The sequence below is a fragment of the Lipotes vexillifer genome, unplaced genomic scaffold (assembly GCF_000442215.2).
Source record: "Lipotes vexillifer unplaced genomic scaffold, Lipotes_vexillifer_v1.1 scaffold124, whole genome shotgun sequence".
Lineage (NCBI taxonomy): Eukaryota > Metazoa > Chordata > Mammalia > Artiodactyla > Lipotidae > Lipotes > Lipotes vexillifer.
The window spans coordinates 1255532-1277130 of record NW_006771308.1 but is presented as its reverse complement, the minus strand read 5'-3'; the positions used below and the strand labels follow the sequence as shown (position 1 = coordinate 1277130).

General features: G+C 43.4%; 1 protein-coding gene and 1 non-coding gene across 3 annotated transcripts in view; both read right to left on the bottom strand.

Moving 5' to 3' along the window:
- The window catches only part of CDKL1 (cyclin dependent kinase like 1), a 64146-nt gene that overhangs the window by 42033 nt on the left and 514 nt on the right, over positions 1-21599 (bottom strand). The window contains exon 2 of one of the 2 annotated variants that reach the window (XM_007446615.1): positions 20745-21032. In XM_007446615.1, the coding sequence (XP_007446677.1) occupies positions 20745-20912 (168 nt within the window). In that variant the 5' untranslated portion in view covers positions 20913-21032. Of the gene's footprint in view, positions 1-20744; positions 21033-21599 lie in introns of those variants that run through there. The other variant, XM_007446614.1, reaches the window with a different exon arrangement.
- TRNAG-UCC (transfer RNA glycine (anticodon UCC)) lies at positions 14523-14595 on the bottom strand. Its single transcript has one exon. It is a non-coding gene; the product is annotated as a tRNA-Gly (tRNA).

Below are 21599 nucleotides of genomic sequence, written 5' to 3'. Positions count from 1 at the left end.
ACAGATGAATGGATAAAGAAGATGTGGCACATATATACAATGGAATATTACTCAGCCATAAAAAGAAACAAAATTGAGTTATTTGTAGTGAGGTGGATGGACCTAGAGTCTGTCATACAGAGTGAAGTAAGTCAGAAAGAGAAAAACAAATACCGTATGCTAACACATATATATGGAATCTAAGAAAAAAAAAAAAAGGTCATGAGGAACCTAGGGGTAAGACGGGAATAAAGACACAGACCTACTAGAGGATGGACTTGAGGATATGGGGAGGGGGAAGGGTCAGCTGTGACAAAGCGAGAGAGTGGCGTGGACATATATATACTACCAAACATAAAACAGATAGCTAGTGGGAAGCAGCCTCATGGCACAGGGAGATCAGCTCGGTGCTTTGTGACCACCTAGAGGGGTGGGATAGGGATGGTGGGAGGGAGGGAGACGCAAGAGGGAAGAGATATGGGAACATATGTATATGTATAACTGATTCACTTTGTTATAAAGCAGAAACTAATACACCAGTATTAAGCAATTTTACTCCAATAAAGATGTTTTAAAAATAAATAAATAATATACCCCAAAAACTTGGGCAAAATATCTGAGCAGACACCTCACCGAAGAAAATAAATAGATGGGAAATAAATATATGAAAAGATGATCAACATTTTTTTCATTAGGGAATTGCAAATTACAAAAACAATGGGATACCATTACACACTTATTAGAATGGCTAAATCCTATAAAAGCTGACAACACCAAATGCTAGTGATGATACTGAACAATACGAACTCTCATTCATTGGTGGTGGAAATGCAAAATGGGACAGCCACTTTGGAAGACACTTTGGCCGTTCCTTACAAAGCTAAACAGAGTTGCACCATAAGGTCCAGCCACCCACTCCTAGGTGTTTACCCAAATGATTTGAAAACTTATATTCACACAAAAACCTGAACACGAATGTTTATAATCGCCAAAAACTGGAAGCAAACAAATTGTCTTCCTATAGGCAAACTGTGCTGCATCCATAAAATGGAATATTATTCAGTGATAAAAAGAAATGAGCTATTAAGGCATGAAAAGGCATGTATGAAAAAAATGCATATTGTTAGGTGAAAGAAGCCAGTCTAAAAAGACTAAATACTGTATGATTTCAATTATATGACACCCTGGAAAAGGCAAAACTACGGAGACAGTAGAAAGTCAGTGGTTGCCAGGGGTTCAAAGGATATGTGAGAGGGTTGAACAGATGAAACACACAGCATTTTTTAGGACACTGAAACTATGCTGTGTGATACTGCAATGGTGGATATATGACATTACACATTTGTCAAAACACATAGAACTTTACAGCACAAAGAGTGAACCTTAATGTATGCAAATTAAAAAAAAATCATTTAGGAGGTTAGAGAATGCAGAATGTGACAAAAGAATCTAACTGTATTAAAAATGAAACCAACGCACTGAAGAGGACTGGGGGAGGAAGTGCTGACCTAAGTAACTTTGGAAATGGGTAGACAGCATAAGACAAAAGTCAAAAGGAACTACACATAAGCATTATACTCTTGTTGATAAAGCTGTTTCCTGTGGGAATAGGAATTAGCAATTCTGATAATGCTATACATGTATGTTGGAATTGAACAATGAAGTAAATGAATGTCGGATAGGGAAGCCAGGTTCTCCCTGTTAGCGTGGGACTTTACATCTAAGCAAGGAGAGGAGGCTAGTGTAACTCATGATCCAGTCTATGCATGGACTAGAGTTGGAGGCACCAGTATAAAGTCATGTTTAGTTTAAGACAGATACAGAAACAAATAGGAATCACTATAGCTAAGTGTATATACACAGGTTAGTATGCACACATACATTACCTTGCTTCCTCAGCTGCGAGGGCCTAGAAACAACCACATCCAGTAGCAACAATTACTCCTAGTGTTCAGATCTTAGTTTCTAATACCATTCTCCAATAAAAGGAACTAGGGCTCCTTAAAGAAAATGGATGATTCCATACAGGGTGGGAAAACCCAAGATGAGGCTGAAGTATCTTGCAGTGCCAGAGAGGAAAGTGCTAAAACAAAACCAAAACCAAACCCTGCATAGATGGGGGTATGTCAAAGGGACACAAATATCCATAGGTCAATACTGAATGAATGAATGAATGAATGAATGGAGAGAATAAATAAATCTATGTAAGAGAATTCCAAATAATTTATGTAAATACTCTGTCATCAAGGAGGATAACCTAACTCCCCACTCCTTAAGTGTGGGCTGCATATGGTGACTTCCTTCCAGAAGAGTACAGTGTGGAGAAGCCGAATAGGAGTAACTTTATAGCGAGAAAACAGTCAAACAGGTGATTCTCAACCAGGTGATTAAGATCAACATCAATAGTGACAGTATGTACCCTTGATGTGATTCAGTACTTCCTTCCCCAAACCCATAACCCCAGTCTAGCCATGAAAAAAAATCCAGACAAATTCCAATAGGGGGCAGCCTACAAAATACCTGACGAGTACTCCTCAGAAATGTCACGGCCATCAAAAACATGGAAAGTCTGAAAGTGTCACAGCCAAGGGAAGCCTAGGGACACATGACAACTAAATGTAATGTGGTGTCCTAGATGGGATCCTGGAACAGAAATCCTTTGTCTCAGACTTTACTTTCTGGGAGATACACAGGCTAAGACAGGTGGTACCAGAAGTGACTCTAGCCAGAGGATCTTCAGAATGGGATTCTGGAACTGGATCGATCGCCAGGCGGATGGCAACAAGGACCCCTCTGCTGGTGGTAAATGGGGTAAGAGAAGCCCTGGGGAGCTGCAGCAACACAATCCCTAAGATTCCATTAGGCTGGTTTTGAATGAGGTGCAGGTTTGGCTCACGCAATGGCAGTGCACATGCATAGTGTGGGGCAGTGGTGACGACAGGGATTATTGAGTGAGCTGACTTTTGTGAACACCTTTATGTTGTTGAAAAGAGAAGAGAGAAGAATGACGGGTTTGGGTTAGCCACTGGTCAACTGCAGGAATCAGAAGGCCTCTAAGGCAGTATTTAGAGAGACATTTATCTACTGCAGACACAAGGTGCTAAAACCAGGCTCAGGACTTTAATAAGAGTAGCAGAGATACAAAGGAGACAACGTTCAGCCTCAACAGGTCTCTGAGGCCAACGTAAGGGCTCTGGTGAGTAATGAGAGGGACGCTGAGATCTGGAATAGGGACATTTAGGAGGATGAGCCTGAGACTCTTAAACTTTCAAATTTCCCCAAACCCTCTGGGCTGGGAGAAGCAACTTCTGCCCTTGTGCCAAAGTGAAACACTTCCTGTCACACAGAGACCCTGAAAATACCTCACTGAGGAAAGTGCCTCTTTAAGAAGATGATGCGCATCCTCCTTAGATTCTATCCCCACCTCGTCCCAGGGCACACAGACCTGTAACTAGGATGATGTTATAGCAGCGCCTGAGCAGGGCAGCACGGCTCTTGCTCCGGGAGGAAATAACTGTACTCAAAGAACTCAAGACCTGGCTCATATGTAACAGCAGTAATCTTGAGGGTGTTGGACAATGAAAGTAGTGAAATATACAGCTGGATGCGGGGAGGAGGATTCGTTGACATGAAGCACTCTCCTGTAACTTGGCACTTATTTCCTGACAATGACACCTGGAGTCAATCTTTAATATGCTGCTGGTATTTGAAACGTGGGCTTTCAATAGGTAAGATGGAGATGCTGGAACTGCCTCAGCAGAGTATTGAGGAAGGGGTCTGGGAAATCAAGGAGGTGGAAATGTCAGAGTGGACCTATTAGGTGACACTGCAAAACCCACATCCTCACTATCTTTCCTTGGGAGGCCAGGAGAATACTCCCTGCACTGAAGCAGTAAGGAAGGCACAGGGAAGGAGATCACCAGCATCTTTGAGAAGCTCAGTGGTGGCTGTCCTTTGTAGGCTGGGTGGACAGGCTTGTCATTTGTAGGCTAGAGATGCTACCATGGAATTAGGCTCTATGGTTCCAGTGGGAGTGATAAGATTCTGGAGTGGCTGAGACCAGGTGCTGACAGTGGCAAGATGTACATCGAGACCATTATGGGAAGTAAGGCCAGCTGCCTTATTTCCCAGAAATCTGTGCTGATGCAGATAGGAACTCACCATGGAGTTCTTATAGGTAAAATAGAAGGGCAGTTGGCAGGTGTTACTAGGTTTGTCTTACCAGAAGAAATGGAGACATGGCGAGCAGAAAGTTGATGCCAACTGTTAGAAAACTGCAGTCCTCACCCAGTTTCTAGATCTAGGTCAAGTTTGTAGACCAAAAAGTGCTGTTGATTGAGTCACCTTGCCAAAGGATCCTGCAATGCTACCACAAGTACTCCTCAATCCTTTCCCAAAGCAAACTGTAGCCATTTACCAGAGTAGTGGAGGAAAGGGAAATACCCAGACCTTTCAAGAGCTGTGGCTACAAAGTCCGAGGTGGCACTGATATCTGGGGACCCAGAAAGCTATCATGGCCCCATGTTAGAGTAATGCCTCACAGTGGACCTAAAGTGTCCATGGATCCACTTTTGAGATTATTTCCTCTACTCCCAAGTGAATAATTGGGATGGATACACATTGGTTCCATGATTTGTGAATAAGAACCAATATGGCAGAAAGGGCCAAACAGAAGCGCCTGAAATTGCACAGCCCACAACACGACCCTGGCCAAAACAGTAAGTCATGAGCAAAACCACACCCCAGGAGTAACTGATGAGATTAGTACCACCATCAAAGATTTAAAGGATGCAGGATTGGTGGTCCCCATCATACCCTTACTCAGTTCACCTGGGAGACTACTCTAAACTCAACCAAATCGTAGCTCCAGTTACAGCTACTGAGCCAGGTATGGTTCTCTCTCCTGGAGCAGATCTACACAGTCCCTGGTACTTGACATGGAACTACTAATCTGATGAATGTATTCTTTCAAATCCTTATCAGTACGGAGGACCAAACAGTTCACTTTTTGTGGACTGGATAACAGTTCACATTCACTGTCTTGCCCAAGGCCTAGGTTAACTCCTCTGTTCCCTGTTACAAAAAGCCCACAGGGACCTTGATCATCTTGACACTCCACAGAATATCAAGCTGGTCCACTTCATTGAGAACACCAAGCTAATCAGACCCCCTGCGTGAGCAGGAAATGACAAGGGCTCTGAATGCCCAATTAAGACACATGTCTGCCAGAGCGTGGGAGAAAACCCTGAGGCATGGCATGCGGGTAATGTTCTAGGGGTCCGATGGCCTGGGGCAGGCTGAGACATCCCCTCGAAAGGAAAGGACAAATTGTTGCACCTTGTATCCTCCGCCACTAAAAAGGGGGCATGGCACTTAGTGGTTCTCTTTAGATCTTGGAGGCAGCGTATATAGTCCTTGGGAATACTGCTCTGTTTAATTTACCAGGCAATTTGGAAGGCTGCCACTATTGAGTAGGACCCAAAGCAAGACAGAACTTTACAGTGGGTCAAAGCTACACTACCACTCAGGCCATATGACTCTGTATATCCAATCATGCTAGAGGTATCCAGCTCCTGACATGTCACGGAGCCCTAGTAGAGACTGAGCACCTGACCATGGGACATCAAGTAACTATGTGATCCAGAGCTGCCCACTGTGAACTGGGTGATAGAGATCCAGTGTCATAAGACCGCATGGATGCAACAGCAATCCACTATACTATGGAAAGTATTCATTTGTTATCCGGTTTAAACAGGTCTGGAGGGAACAAGCAAGTTACAAATAATAGGTGGCCTATTCTCTCCTGTCACCTAGTTGAAGACGGACTGCCAATATACTTATAGCCCCACCTGGCAGAGCCTCGAAGGACATGGTGAAAGGGAATCCTCTCCCTGAGCAGAGCTTCAAGCAGTGCATTGGATGGTTCACTCTGTACAGAGGAAGAAAGGACCTGAGACATGCATGGACCTGTGGGCAGGGGCACATAGCTCATCTAGTTGATTAAGAGTCCAGATGGAGCGAGACTGAAAGATCATTTGGAGAAGAGGCATAAACTGTACTTGTGGGAGTGAGCACAGAGCTTGAGGATCTTTGGGCTTCATATTAATACCCACCAAAAGAGCATCGACTGCAGAGGAAGTACTGAGCAACCAGGCAGAGGATATCTTTTCAGGGGTCAGCCTGCTTTGTCTTTGGCCGCCCCAACCCTTGTGTAACTGACCTATGAACAGAGTGGCCACAGCTGCAGGGATGGTGGTTATACGTGACCCAACAGCACTGGCTTTCTCTCCCCAAGGCTGATCTGAATACTGTTGCTGCTGAGTATCTAACCTGCCAACAGAAAAAACAGATACTGAGGCACCGATCTGCACTGTCCTTTAAGGAAACCAGCTGTTACTAGGAGCGGGTAGAGATTGTCCCTACTGGAACTGATACTAACTCTAGATATGGGTTTTGCCTCTTCTGCCAGCATCATAATCCGAGGGCTTTACTGGCATGGGAGTCCACGCAACATCAGACCAGGGGCCCATTTTACAGCAAAGGAAGCATGACAGTTAGCACATGGCCATGGGATCCACTGGTTCTACTACCTACCTCATCATCTACAACCAGCCAGCCTAATGGAATGGTGGGATCTGTACCCCGGCCCTTCAAGGGTATATGCATTGACCCAGCAGCCACCACATGGTGCCGCGTCTTCAGTGGCTAATCTGTTGGCCTGGGAACCAGGAGTGGAAGAACACTCTCGTTTGGTAAAGAAAAGCTGCCTTGATCCCACATTTTCTCCAAATGCCAAGAACCCCGTGGTAGACACCCTGGCTAATGGCTTAGTTTTGGGGATGGCTAGAAGAAGGGAGGAGTATCAAAAAACCTGGAATTACAGGTGAAGAGGTGAAGTTAATTTATTTTAGGGTGGCAACAGACAACATGGACAGAACAGAACGTGCCAGGCTGGTCCTCTGGCCAGAGACCTGGGCTGAGATCTCTTGTGGATTCCTCTCAAGACCCAGCCCAGGATGTGGATATACACAGCGGAGGCTTAAACTGTTTTACTGATTAATAAAGTATATGAAAAGTACTAGGAAAGAAGCGATAGCACAAACGAGATCAAAATGAGAATGAACAATGACACGGCCAAATATCCATGCAGCAATGTACTGATAGTTACAAAACAAATGATTAGATTGGTTTTTAGGTTTTTGGTTTGGTTGACAGTGTCAGTTGGTTCAGAAACTCACCTTTCATTATTCTAACAAAAAGAGAAATGGAGTTCAAACATTTTTCAACAGAGCAATTTTACACCAAAGCATTTTTACTACAGTGCTTTTTAAAGTTAATAAGTAACAAAGAAGATTAATAACTAGCAAGAAAATATGCCTGTTGAAAGCAAATTTGTGGCCTAAAACATCAATCCTGACAAATAAAACGGTGAATTAAAACATTAAAAAAGTAAGAATGAAAGATACAAGCCTGGCCCATTAAAAAAATTTTATTGCATGTAAAAAGTACTACTTTCTAGTGTGGTTTGAATATTTGATAAAAACTATATATAACATAGTTGTCTACCTATAAATCATTTTTGCTGGAAATAAAATTAAGTGGCAAAGGGCTTCCCTGGTGGTGCAGTGGTTGAGAGTCCGCCTGCCGATGCAGGGGACATGGGTTCGTGCCCCGGTCCGGGAAGATCCTACATGCCACGGAGCGGCTGGGCCCGTGAGCCATGGCTGCTGAGTCTGCGCGTCCGGAGCCTGTGCTCCGCAACGGGAGAGGCCACAACAGTGAGAGCCCCGCGTACCGCAAAAAAAAAAATTAAGTGGCAAAGAAAGCAACAGAATATATTTCTTATCAATGTGCATTATAAAATCATTTTTTCAGCCTCCTCCTGTTCTATGATATTTTATTTTCTAGAGTAAGGTGTGTGGCAGGATGTGTGTAAGGGCGTTTAGAGCACTGACAGATGATGGTATGAGCTTAATCTTGCAAACTGGGTATTTTTAAAAAGGTAAAGGGCCAGCCTGTTGATTTCTGCTTCTTTTGCTCTTGAAGTATGAGCATGGCAGCTTTATTTCTTAGGAGTTCACTACACAGCGGGAACAATCTTTCTAGACAAACACACTGTGAGTTAAGCCAAAAAAATCCTCTAATAAACAAACAAAACAGTCTGTTACTATTTGCAATTAGTATGTTATCTTGTAAAAATAAAATCAAACAGGTCTCCACTTGTCGGACAAATAGGGAGAGAGGATGATAACGGGTTTTGTTTGGTTTCTATCATTGTGGGCAAGGGAATGCTTCCTTTGTCCTCCAATTGACAACCAGTTTCCATAAACTCCCAACACCTACATACATTAGCAATGAACCTGGAGGGGTCAGATCTGCCAGTCTCTAGTGAGAACATCTGCATACAATAAAAGCTGTATAATTGAAAGGTTCCAAACTGAGCCTGCAGGTCAAACATTGTCTGCTGATGTGTTTTGTTTGGACTGAATGGTGTTAAAAATTTTTTTTTAAATTTCCTGTCAATATTTAAAAATCATATTGCATTCTCACTAAAAGGAACCAGGGCTCCTTGGAGAAACGGCTGATTCTAGAATTGGGGTAGGATGAGCCTGGTGCATTTCGTTGTGCCCCACAGTAAAGAAGTACACAAGGAATGATAGGCACCTGTCAGACCAAGGAGCTGGGTCCAAGGAGCCTGAAATGGACAAATGTGCGACAATTTGAGAATCAAAAAGAATGACAGTGATGATTTGTAACACGTTGAATTTTTTAAAAATCCATAGTTCACAGTGACACTAAAAACTGTGTGTATTGGGTGCAAGGGCATGGGTGAAAAAGCTCTTTTTACAGAAAAATTATAACTAATGAATGTAGAAAGAATTGTTGAAATCACCATTTTACAATAACTCTTATTATAATTGATTCAGGCAAGGATCATTGGGTGACAGTTGTTGGGGAACAAGGCAGTCACACTGTTTCAAAGTATCACCCCACAGATTGCTTATTAATTATAAAGGGGAAAATGTTTCTTTACAATTGTGGAATATGACAGACCCATCTTAACCAAGAGATTAAAACTGAGAGCACCAATTACAGGACAAAATGATATCATGTACTTCCTGAAGAGAACTAGTGTGATGGACACAGCCTCATCCATGTGTATCCTTGCTGAAAACATTTACCCTGTATCAAATCATGTGGAAACAGTGAGACTTATGTTGAGGCACATTCTGCAAAGCAGTTGACCTGGACTCTTCAAAAATGTCAATACCATGAAAGACGGAAAAAAGAATTTAAAAGTTAGAGAACTGTTGGACAGCCACATGTAAATCAATGAAGTTAAAACACACCCTCTCACCATACACAAAAATAAACTCAAAATGGTTTTAAAGGCTTAAACATAAGACATGACATCATAAAACTCCTAGAAGAGAACATAGGCAAAACATTCTTTGACATAAATCATACCAACATTTTCTTAGGTCAGTCTCCCAAGGCAATAGAAATAAAAACAAAAATAAACAAACGGGACCTAATCAAACTTACAAGCTTTTGCATAGCAAAGAAAACCATAAACAAAAAGAAAAGACAACTGACAGAATGGGAGAATGTTTGCAAACAATGCGACTGACAAGGGCTTAATTTCCAAAATATATAAACAGCTCATACAACTCAACAACAAAAAAACAAACAACCCAATTGAAAAATGGGCATAAGACCTAAACAGACATTTCTCCAAAGAAGACATACAAATGGCCAACAGGCATATGAAAATATGCTCAACACTGCTAATTACTAGAGAAATGCAAATCAAAACTACACTGAGGTACCACTTCACACCAGTCAGAATGGCCATCATTAAAAAGTCTACAAATAATAAATGCTGGAGAGGGTGTGGAGAAAAGGGAACCCTCTTACACTGTTGGTGGGATGTAAGCTGGTGCAGCCACTGTGGCAAACAGTATGGAGGTTCCTCAGAAAACTAAAAATAGAATTACTATATGATCCAGCAATCCCACTTCTGGGCATATACCCAGACAAAACTATAATTCAAAAAGATACATGGACCCCTATGCTCATAGCAGCACTATTCACAACAGCCAAGACATGGAAACAACCTAAATGTCCATTGACAGATGAATGGTCCTACTGTACAGCACAGAGAACTATATTCAGTACCCTATGATAAACCATAATGGAAAAGAATATTTAAAAAATGTATATATATGTATAAGTGAATCACTTTGCTGTACAGCAGTAATTAACACAACATTCTAAATCAACAGTACTTTAATTTAAAAAGAAGTTAGAATACTGTTTTAGATTGAGGAAGACTATACAAACATGGCAATTAAATGCAATGTATGCTCACTGATTAGATCCTGGATTAAAATATACACATACATACATACATATATATACATATATACACACATATACATATACATATATGTATACATATGTATACATATATACATTATAATATATAATATATAATAATAATATATTATTGAGACAATATGAGAAATTTGAGCACAGACTGTATATTAAATAATAGTATTGAGTCAGTGATACATTTCTTGAGTGTGGAAATCACGTTGTGGTACATAGAAAAATTTCTTCATTCCAGGAGATTCATGCTGCATACTTAGGAAAAATGTGTGTGTGTCAGCCAAAAAAGTGTGTGTGTGTGTGTGTGTGTGTGTGTGTGTGTGTGAGACAGAGACAGAGATAGAAAAGAAATGAAGCAGAATTCTAACATTAGAATTAACTAGATTACTGAATCTAGTTAAAGATATGTAGGTATTCATCGTATTCTTCTTTCCTCTTGTGTGCATATATATTGAATTTTTTTTCAAAACAAGAGTTATGGGGGGAAACCCAGGAGATTTTACATAAAATTTTGATCTCTGGCTTAAAAAAAAAAAGACTCTGAAAGTCTAGCCCCCTTGCAGCCTGTGAGCTGGGTGGGCAGTGGCCACCCACTTCCCACAAGACAGTCTCCAGTTTGCCCTAGTCTCCACTGCTCCATCTTGTCTTGCATTCAGCCCACTCCACTCATTTATGTTACCATTGTGATTCCCCACAGACTTTTGAGTTTGTAATCCCACATAAACCATAACAGAGAATGCTGAACATGGCTAAAACAAGTTACAGAAATATGTTACTAATCTATTATGTTTCAATAAGCCAATTAAGCAATATGAAGAAAAGGGACCTAGAAATGGCACCAATTAGCAACAGCAAGATTAAATTGTTAAAGATGTCACAGGATTTCCCCTGGAGACTTCTACTGAGTTGGGAAATGCTATTCAACTAATACGGGGGAAATATTCCTTCAACTAATACCAGGGGAGATGAAGCCCTCAGAAATTATGAAAACTCTGCTTAGATTCTAATGCTAGGGAGCATTTACATGGTACTCTGCTAGCATTCCATGGAATGGGGCCTTGACACAAGAGCACGTGGTATTAAGCACTGTATAAATGCTTTGAAAAACAGGGAACCTTGACAGTCCTGCTCTCCGCAGCACATTACCGTCACCAGGATGGTAATATGCCCAGCAGTGTTTCTGGTCTGATATTTTGAAACGGGGAAGACCACGTGAAGGGCTTCACCTCCAGCTCCTCCCCTTGGAACCCCACCTTTCTGCCTTCCCACCTGTGCCTTTCTCTCCTTTCTCTACTGCTCCGCCTGTCTCCTCCTCTCTCCTCTCTCCTTTGCTACTGCTCTTTTGGACCCTCTACTTTCCTGCCCTGGCATCCCTAAGGCTGCTTGATTGCTGTTCGGTGTTTGTCCCCAAAGCACTCTGCTACCTTCAGCAACGTCAGCAAAGCAATGCCAAACAGAGACATAAATCATGGCAATAAGGTGGGCCGGGTTCCAGCGGGCACTGGAACTTTTGCCCAAGGTCACCCAACAGCTTTGAGCCGGATCAGAAACTGCAGTTCCTAACTGTGGCTCCCATCCCCGAGCAGTCACACAGCCCGCAGCCTCGCTGGAAGTTATTGAAAGTGAGGAGACAGTAGGAAAACAGGGAATGCTCTGAACATTCAGCAGGTTACTACTATTCATGATTAATTACAGTCAAATGAGAGCATGTTTCTGGCACATAGTACACACTCAACATTCTCATCCTCCCACACCCCATGGACCCTTTTTTTTTTTTTCATATTTGTCACTGAAAAGAGTCTTTTTACACATTTTTCCTAGTCATCTCTCAGTGAAATTTTAATTCCAAAAATATACTGTATATATGTATATGTACTATATGTATATCTGTGCTTTATACAATAAAAAGGTTAGGACCCAACTCCTAAGAACCAATTTTCATCTTCTTGGGGGTGACACTGCTCTCATTAAGAATGAATGAACTTTATTGTAATGTTTATAGTAAAGTTTCAAATGGACGTTTTCCCCCATGCTTATCTCCACCTTTGTTGGTAGCAAACCATAACTTTGTGCCTGCTAAAATAATCTATAGAGTTAAGGAATAAGAATTGGAAAAAACTGATATTTCAGTAAGAACCCCAGGCTTCCACAAAAGCCATGAGTCTCAGCACTAAGGCCCGCTGGAGGCAAGGGCGGGATAAGCCCTGAGGACCAGTCTCTGGGAGACTTAAGAAAGAGTACAGCGTTTGGTGTACCACGATGGTTCTGAGGTGTGGGAGCAGCAGGGCATGGACATGGGGACAGACAGAACTGTGTCGGTGTCTAGGTCACTAACCAGGAGGCCATGACAAATCATTGACCATCCTACATCCATTAGTAAAACGGGATAACAATACATACCTCCTAAGGTTGTTGTAAGCGTAGTTAGTGCATCCTAGGTAACAATCCTTGGCATTTCACCCAAGACCACTGAGTCACCAAATGGCAATATGATTCCGTCTCCTTGTTGTTGCTCTTGTTTTTCTCATCTTCTGGAAGGAGGATAGTCAAACTTTGACTGATGTTGGTCTGATCTACTCTAAGTCCCCTGTACCGTCTGCCTCGCTGCCCAACATCTGCCCAGGGAACCTCATAGCTGCTGGCTGGAATTCTTTTGATTCCTCTTCCAATAATTCTACCATTTGCATCCCACAGAGAGAAGGTTCAGTAGCATAGAGGCTTGGGACCTTAATAATACAATGATTCTGGGTTGGTTGGCTTGTGTTTGTTTTGAACCACACAGTTCTTTTCTTGCTGGACACACAGATATTCCCCAGGGGGCTGGGTTCAATTACAGCCACCTGCTTTATGCAGAAGCAGTACCCACTTCTCGCCACAGGCCTGTGATGCCAGACTTCTTGATTTAAGATGACTTCCTTTCAGGGACTGTCTCTCTCTCTCTCTCTCTCTCTCTCTCTCTGTAACCTGGCTTCTGTCATGACCGTGGCGCCTCCTATCCAAAATACCTTTATATGCCTGGGACTTCCTTGGTGGTCCTGTCGTTAAGAGTCCATGCTCCCAATGCAGGGGGCCCAGGTTCCATCCCTGGTCCAGGAACTAAGATCCCACATACCACAACTAAGCACGGTGCTGCAACTACTGAGCCCGCGCTCTAAAGCAGCGGTCCCCAACCTTTTTGGCACGAGGGACCAGTCTCGTGGAAGACAATTTTTCCACGAACCGGGAGTCGGGTGTGGGGTGTTTCTGGCAGTAATGCTGGCAATGGGGGAGTGGCAGATGAAGCTTTGCTCACTCGCCCACTGCTCATCTCCTGCTGTGCAGCCCGGTTCCTAGGGGTTGGGGACCCCTGCTCCAGAGCCTGCACGCCGCAACTAGAGAAGCCCAAGCACCGCAACAAAGACCCAGTACAGCCAAAATTAATTAATTAATTAATTAATTTGGAAAATATATCTTTATATGCTTGAACCCTAGTTATGGAAAAGGGTTGAACCCTCTCCTGAAGGGTTCATGGCTCACAACACAAATCAGATGTTGTACACCCTGCTAGAAGTTCTAGGCCAATAGCTCTAAGACAGCTGTGGGTCCTGTTACATAAAGACTAAGAAGAGTGTGTGGAAAGAACCTAGCAACATTCCAAATAAAGAAGAGGTGGCCTAATCTCCTAACTGGTCCATGAACTGGTCTTTTATTATGCTATAATAGTTATTTTGGGTCATGGTCTAGGTTGGTAACTCAAGGTCATGGCTCCAGGAATTCTCTCCCTCCATTAGCATACAAATATACTTATTTCTCCATATTAAAAACAACTTCAAAAACTCTCTCTTGATGCCACATCCTTCCAAGCACACACTGCCCCATTTCTTGGCTTCCTTTTATAATAAAACTCCTCAGAAGAGTTGCCTTTATCACTGTCTTCACTTTGCTCTTCTCATCCTCTCTTGAACCCTCTCTGATGAAGCTTTCATTCCTACCACTCTACCCAAATAGCTCTCATTAAGGTCTCAAATGACCCTCATATTTTCAAAGCCAATGGCTAATTCTAAGCCTGTACTAAAGGTGACCTTTGACACCATTGAGCAACCCCCTCATTCTTGAAACATTTTCTTCCCTCAGCTTTTTTTTGCCACACCACACAGCTCGTGAGATCTTAGTTCCCAGACCAGGGATCGAACCCGGGCCCCCTGCAGTGGAAGTGCGGAGTCCTAACCACTGAACCATCAGGGAATTCCCTTCTCTCAGCTTTTAAGAACATTGCTCTTGGGATTTTCCTGCCTTGAAGATCACCCCTTCTTACCTCTTTTGCTTGTTCCTCAGCGTCCTGACCTCCAGATGCTGGAGCTCCAGGGCTCAATCTTTGGTACTTGCCTCTCCATTCCCCATGGTGGTAACTCCAACCCGGACTTTTCCCTGAATGCCAGACTTGTGCATTTAATTCCCCACTTTACAGTGGGTTTACACCTCAAATATAACATATCCAAAACAGAACTTTTGACTTCCTTTCCCCGAGATTTGCACCTGGGTCTCCCTATCACAGTGAATGATCTCTTCATTCTTCCAGGTACTCAACTGAAGAACTTTGGAGTCATTCGTGATTCCTCATCCAACCATCGGATTCCTATGTGCTCTTCTCTCAGAATGAATCTTGAATTTGACCACCTCCACTGCTGCCCCTCTGACCCAAACCCCATCACCTCACACCTGGATCACATCAGCAGTCTTCTAAAAGACCTTCCTGCTCATGGAGCTGGAGTAACCAGCAGCTAGAGGAACCCTTCTAGGGTATAAGTCATGCCAGGGCACCCCTCTGCTCAAAACCCTCTGCTGGCTCCCGTCTCATTCAAAGTAAAATCCACAGTCCCTACCATGGCCCACAGGGCCCTCATATCTAACCCCCTCCTCTCTCTAACTTCATCTCCTATGGCTCTCTTTCTCACTTCCTCTGCTCCAGACACACTCATCTCTTTGCTCCTCCTAGAACACACCTAGAACACCTCACTTGATCTTGCCTTGGGGCCTCTGTCTTACTCTTCCCCTTGCTTGGAATGCTTTCCCCCTAAATAGCTGCAAGAGTCACTCCTTCACATTTCTGCTGGAATGTCTTCAAATGTCATTCATCAGGAAGGCTCTTCCTAACCACTCTATATAAAAAAGCAAGCCCCTCCATCTGCTTTACCTCCTTATCCTGCTTCATTTTCACCACCTGACATATAATCATTTGTTTACTGTTAGTCTCTCCTTATTTGTGAGGACAGGAGCCTAGAACAGTGCCTGGTACATGGCAGGAGTTCTGTAAAAACTTGCCAAATGAACACATGTCAACTATCTTACATACAGGTGTCTCATCAGAAACACTGACTGAAAATATTGACTTCTTTCTTTTTTTTTCCACAGTGGAAAGTGAGCTTGAGAAAGGGTAGGATAGTTGCTTTGACCTCAGGTATGGCAGTATAATTTTATTACTGTCACTAGAATGGTACTTAATGTTCTTAAAGTAGAGTACGAGCTGCCTAACTTTAACTGGAGCAATTGTTTATTTTTCTAAAAGCCTGGAAAAAATAAGATTCAAATGAAAACATTAAAGGGTTGACTGCAGTAGGACCTCTTGGTGAAGAGCGCATTACATTTAGTTTAGGTAGCAGTTTATTAGCACAAATACTGAATTTATCTCATAAAAATGTGTCACACTTTTCCCCCCAAATGGCGTGAAGTAATGTTATTTGAAAAGTGTTTCAAATTTTCAGAAAAAATGTTTTCTAAAAATATTAGCAAAATAGGTTTCTTGATAATTATTATCTTTAAAATCATTTACCAATGTATAGTTACATCTTCATATATGCTTTCACATCAAGAACGAGAAACACTGTAGATGTGGTACCTTAATAATTATGCAATTGACTGCTGGACAATTCACTCCCATGATCTTATCTGCTTAATGGAAACAACTGTAATTTTTAAAAGAGTGACAGCAGCTATTGGGAGTTGCTTTAAATCATTAAATAAATGGTTTAAAAAACATACAAGCAATTCTCTGAGGACAGATACATGCCAAATTCTATTATAACATAAAATCCAGGGACTTCCCTGGTGGCACAGTGGTTAAGAATCCGCCTGTCAATGCAGGGGACACAGGTTCGATCCCCGGTCCGGGAAGATCCCACATGCCGCGGAACAACTAAGCCCATGTGCCACGACTACTGAGCCTACATGTCACAGCTACTGAAGCCCATGCACTCTAGGGCCTGCGTTCTGCAACTATGGAGCCCTCATGCTGCAACTACTGAAGTCTGCTCACCTAGAGCCTGCACTCTGCAACAAGAGAAGCCACCACAATGAGAAGCCCATGCACCATGACGAAGAGTAGCCCCTGCTTGCTGTAACTAGAGAAAGCCCGTGCGCAGCAATAAAGACCCAACGCAGCCAAAAAAAAAAAAAAAAATCCAAGGGACCATTCAGTTCTTTTGTGGTATTAGTATTTCATTGTATCAGATAGATCCTATAAGTAGGATATCATCTGATCTGGGGAGTCTCTTTGTTCGCAGACATCATACTAACTTTCATGAAATTTAGGCTGCACAAAACAGATGATGTCTTCATTTTCATCAATGGATAATGAAATGAGAAAAATAAGGGCAATGATCTCCCTCTCTCTCTCTCTCTCTCTCTCTCTCTCTCTCTCTCTCTCACACACACACACACACACACACCCCTACACTCATACACTCTCACACACCTGAGAAATGTATGTATATAGAGATGTTGTTTTAGTTGTCAACTACTCTCTCAGGAAGACTGCTTTTTTCCTAAAATTGGGTCTTTCCTAGTTTTTTTAAAATATTAAAACGTCCTTTCATTTATGAAGTGATGGTGATAACCCAGTCTCTTAAAATGCTGACCAATCTGTAAAAAAAAAAAAATGTTTTTTTGAAATTTTATTGATCCATGAAATTCAAAAGTCTGCAAATGATAACTTTCTAATAAAAAATCTTGGCTGGCTTCCCTCTTTTCACGTGAAAGCTAGACTCCTCAGCCTGGCATTCAAAGCCTTCTATAGCTGGTCTTAATCTACCTTTCTTGCTTTCCTTATCATAATAAGAGCAGTCTGGGCCTCAGCCCTTGCTTGTTCTCACCTGCTAAGGTCACTGAGGTACCTTCAGCCTCAGTCTTCCTAGTTCTTGACCTTAGCAGGGGTCATTAACAGCCCCAGTTCTGTGAGGGGTGTGCAAGGAAAATCTTAGGAACTCACACTCACTGAGCTCCTGAGCCCTTGAACCTGGGCCCATGGAACTGTGCTTGGTTCGGGTTTAGTATTCCCCTTCCATGGGCCCTAGAGCTCTGCCTTGAATGCAGCTCAGATGGGGCCCTAAAACACTAGCCTAGACCTCAGCAGTTTCCTGTTCTCAGGGACAACAACATGTCCCCAAGGCAGGCTCCAAACCCCAAAGGCCACCTGGGACCAAGGTGAAGCTATGTGCTAATCATCACTTATCCCAGGGCCAGACATGTTTTCCAAGAAATTCCTCACACCCCCTCCTAATGGACGCTGGCTTCCTTTCCTTCTCTTTTCTCCCAGGCCTATTAGCCCAACAGGCATCTTGGCTAAGACTTTGGGGTTATTACCTGTTTTCCTTCAATATACTGTTTTCCACTTATGCACCTCTTTTTTCCCTAGGAGAGATTGTCTGCCCTGAATGCCTTATCTCTTATTCCATGTCTCCCTAAACATTTCAAAGTCTAGTTCAAGCAAGGCTCCAAACACTTTATTTAGAGGGTTCATGACAGGCATGGGGAGACAAGGTGAATGACACAGGCCCTGCCCATTAGGAACCCAGTCTATTGGGTGTAAGAGCTAAGGGGAAATTCATCTTCCACCGGTTAAGCATCTGAAAGACAGGATGTACAACTTCACATAAACATTGTTTTAGGTACAATGGAGCTCCATAAATATTTACTGAATAAGTAAATGGAGAAAGTATGACTTCATTTAACAAACCCTCAATTCATTTATCCAGCAAATATTTAAGCACCCATTATGTGTTAGGAATATCACAGAATTCGGAAAAGTTAGGGCTTGAAGGGACAGGCTCTACTGATAATCTAGTCCCATCACCTGATACAGAGCAGGGGAGTCTCAGCTGTGCACTTGATTTTGGAGAATGGAGTGCTGTGTGCTTTGTAATCAGGCTCCTGCGCAGTCAACTGTATCCTTCAGAGGACATCAATATTCAGTTACTCAAGAGAACACATCTGACTTCCTAATTTATTGGCAACATCTACCCTTCCTAAGAGTTTATTTTGTTAACATCTTTTTTTCAATCCAACAATAACATTTATTGGTATTACATGCCAAGTGGTTGATACAGAGATCTAGAGGCGAGGTCCCCATCCTGGGGGAACTGAAGTAATTCAGGGACTAAACTTGTAAACACTGTATTGCTAAAGAATAGTGAGAGGTTTCAGAGAGGCGCTCGCAGGTGACCTTCAGAATCAGAAAAAGAATATCTCTCCACTAGAAACAGACTGGCTTTTCTTTGGAGTAAATGGGCCCTTTGAAATACAATTATCACCTTCTACGCTAGGGAAAGCCTGAGAAAGTGAAAAACATCCATGGGCCCCAGAGAAACAGTGAGACCCTCTCTCTCCCTGTGTACAGAGTGGGGAGGGCAGGGCAACCAGGCGGTGGGATGGGCAAACACTGCTTGTCTCTCTCTTTCCTAGGGGAGTACTTCACAGGGGCTTTGGAAGTGTCTTCTCAGAATTGACAACATCCAGTGGTAAAGAATGTCCTAGACCCAAATAGAGAAAGTCGTCCCCACCCGTTTTAATTTATCCAAAGCCCTCCACTTCCCATTTGGGATCCTTATCCAGAGACAACCCCACACACGCAATTCATGGGGAGAAGAAGACTTAAAACCAACCCCTGGGCTTCCCTGGTGGCGCAGTGGTTGAGAGTCCGCCTGGCGATGCAGGGGATGCGGGTTCATATCCCGGTCCGGGAAGATCCCACATGCCGTGGAGCGGCTGGGCCCGTGAGCCGTGGCCGCTGAGCCTGCGCGTCCGGAGCCTGTGCTCCGCAACGGGAGAGGCCACAACAGTGAGAGGCCCGCGTACCGCAAAAAAAAAAAAAAAAAAAAACCAACCCCTACGGAGAAAGTTAATCTGTTGAAAGTTAACCCACACTGCATTCATTACAGGGCGCATTCTACATAGGGTAGGATCTGGGTTTCATCTTCACAGAAATTCAGAAAAGAAGGAAAGATACTTTCCTTCTTCATTTCCATTCCGGGAAAAAAAATACTTTCAGCTTATAATAAACAACTCCCCTCCCCCCCATATCATGGTCTCCAAGAGTTAACTGATGAACATTTTTAAAGCAATCATTTCACTATTTTGAGAAAAATTCTTCTTCTGGAGACAAGACATTATACAGTTCAGCAGTAGATAAATGTGAGGCATAATGAAAACCTGTCAGCTTTCTAGCTGTTTGAAAACAGGTGAATGATTAATTCTCTTCATGGACTCAGAACATCAACAGAAGCTAGTCTAGAAGTTTAAAAATCATGGAAATTTCCTGTACTATAAAAGTTGATGGCTTTTCATGAACCAGATCTACAGGTGACATGGGAAAGAAGCCACTGGGAAGAAAAATAAAATATTCCACAGCAAGTCTGAAAGTAAATACCATCGTTCGCTGCACTTAACGTCTCCACTTTATAATTCATTATATAATTGGTGACTCGCGCACAGATGTCCCATTTGTGTCACTGAGGACAGAAGTCCGTGAAGGAAGGAGATGTGGCCACATCCCAAGGCATTTATTTCACATAACACGACTCACTTTAATTTTGTTAGTCCTTGAAAATTCACTTTAAAGAATCCATTACCAGGACTTCCCTGGTGGAGCAGTGGTTAAGAATCTGCCTGCCATTGCAGGGGACAGGGGTTCGATCCCTGGTCTGGGAAGATCCCACATGCAGCAGAGCAACTAAGCCCGAGTGCCACAGCTACTGAGCCTGCGCTCTAGAGCCCGCGAGCCACAACTACTGAAGCCTGAGTGCCTAGAGCCCGTACCCCACAACAAGAGAAGCCACTGCAAGGAGAAGCCGCTGCACCTCAGCGAAGAGTAGCCCCTAGAGGGGTGGGATAGGGAGGGTGGGAGGGATACGCAAGAGGGAGGGGATATGGGGATATATGTATGCATATAGCTGATCCACTTCAAACACAACATTGTAAAGCAATTATACTCCAGTAAAGATGTTAAAAAAAAAAAAAAAAAAGAGTAGCCCCCGCCGCAACTAGAGAAAGCCTGCACTCAGCAATGGAGACCCAACACAGCCTAAATTAATTAATTAATTAATTTTTAAAAAATCCATTACCTTGAGCATGCGTATTTCTCGAAGGGCGATTTTCTTTATGACAGGGTCATCTTCTGATTCCAGAAACCTCTTGATGGCCACAATCTGACCCGTGTCCCTGTTTCTGCATTTGAAAACAACTCCATAGGATCCTTCGCCAATTTTCCCAATTTTTTCATACTTCTCCATCACAGAAGAATAAATCTTCTTTAAACAGATCTTCACATAGTTTGAAAATGTCGCTTATAAAATCTTGGCATGAACACACTGCACTAGAGCTTCACTCAACAATGGGTCTTTGTCAAGGACCTAGAACAGAAGACGGCACTCGTTACAGAATTAGGAACCGACCCATTCCCTTAAAGCCTCGCGCCTCAGCCGTGGCCACTTGATCAAGGGTGACAGCCTGGAGTCAGCTGCCTTTGGTAACTCAAGTTTAATCGTCTGTTATATACCCTGCAAGTTAAAATGTAACCCGTCATCCTAAAAGGAACTGAGTTGTAAGACTATCTTTTTAACGGTAAGTTCATCCGATCTAAGACACATGAGCTGGCTGGAGGGCCGGGAAGGGTAAGGGCTTCCCCGGTTCTAATATCGGGTTTCATTTCCCTTCCGCAAGAAGACACCGCCCGGCTTCCCGCGCTGGGGGCGGCGGCGAGGCCCCGCCGGAGTGGAGAGCCCTGCGAGGCTCCCGCCCCGCGCCCCGCGCCTCCTGGGGCGGGCCCGGAGCTCTGTGGGAAGCAGGGCCGCGCCGTCCCGCCGCTGGGCGGGGCTACCTCTCCCGCTCCGCCGCTGCTGCGCGGCCGCGGGAAAACCCGCCAGCACAGCCCCGGCTTCCCACCCGCGCCCCAGCCCCCGCCGCGCAGCCTCGAGCGG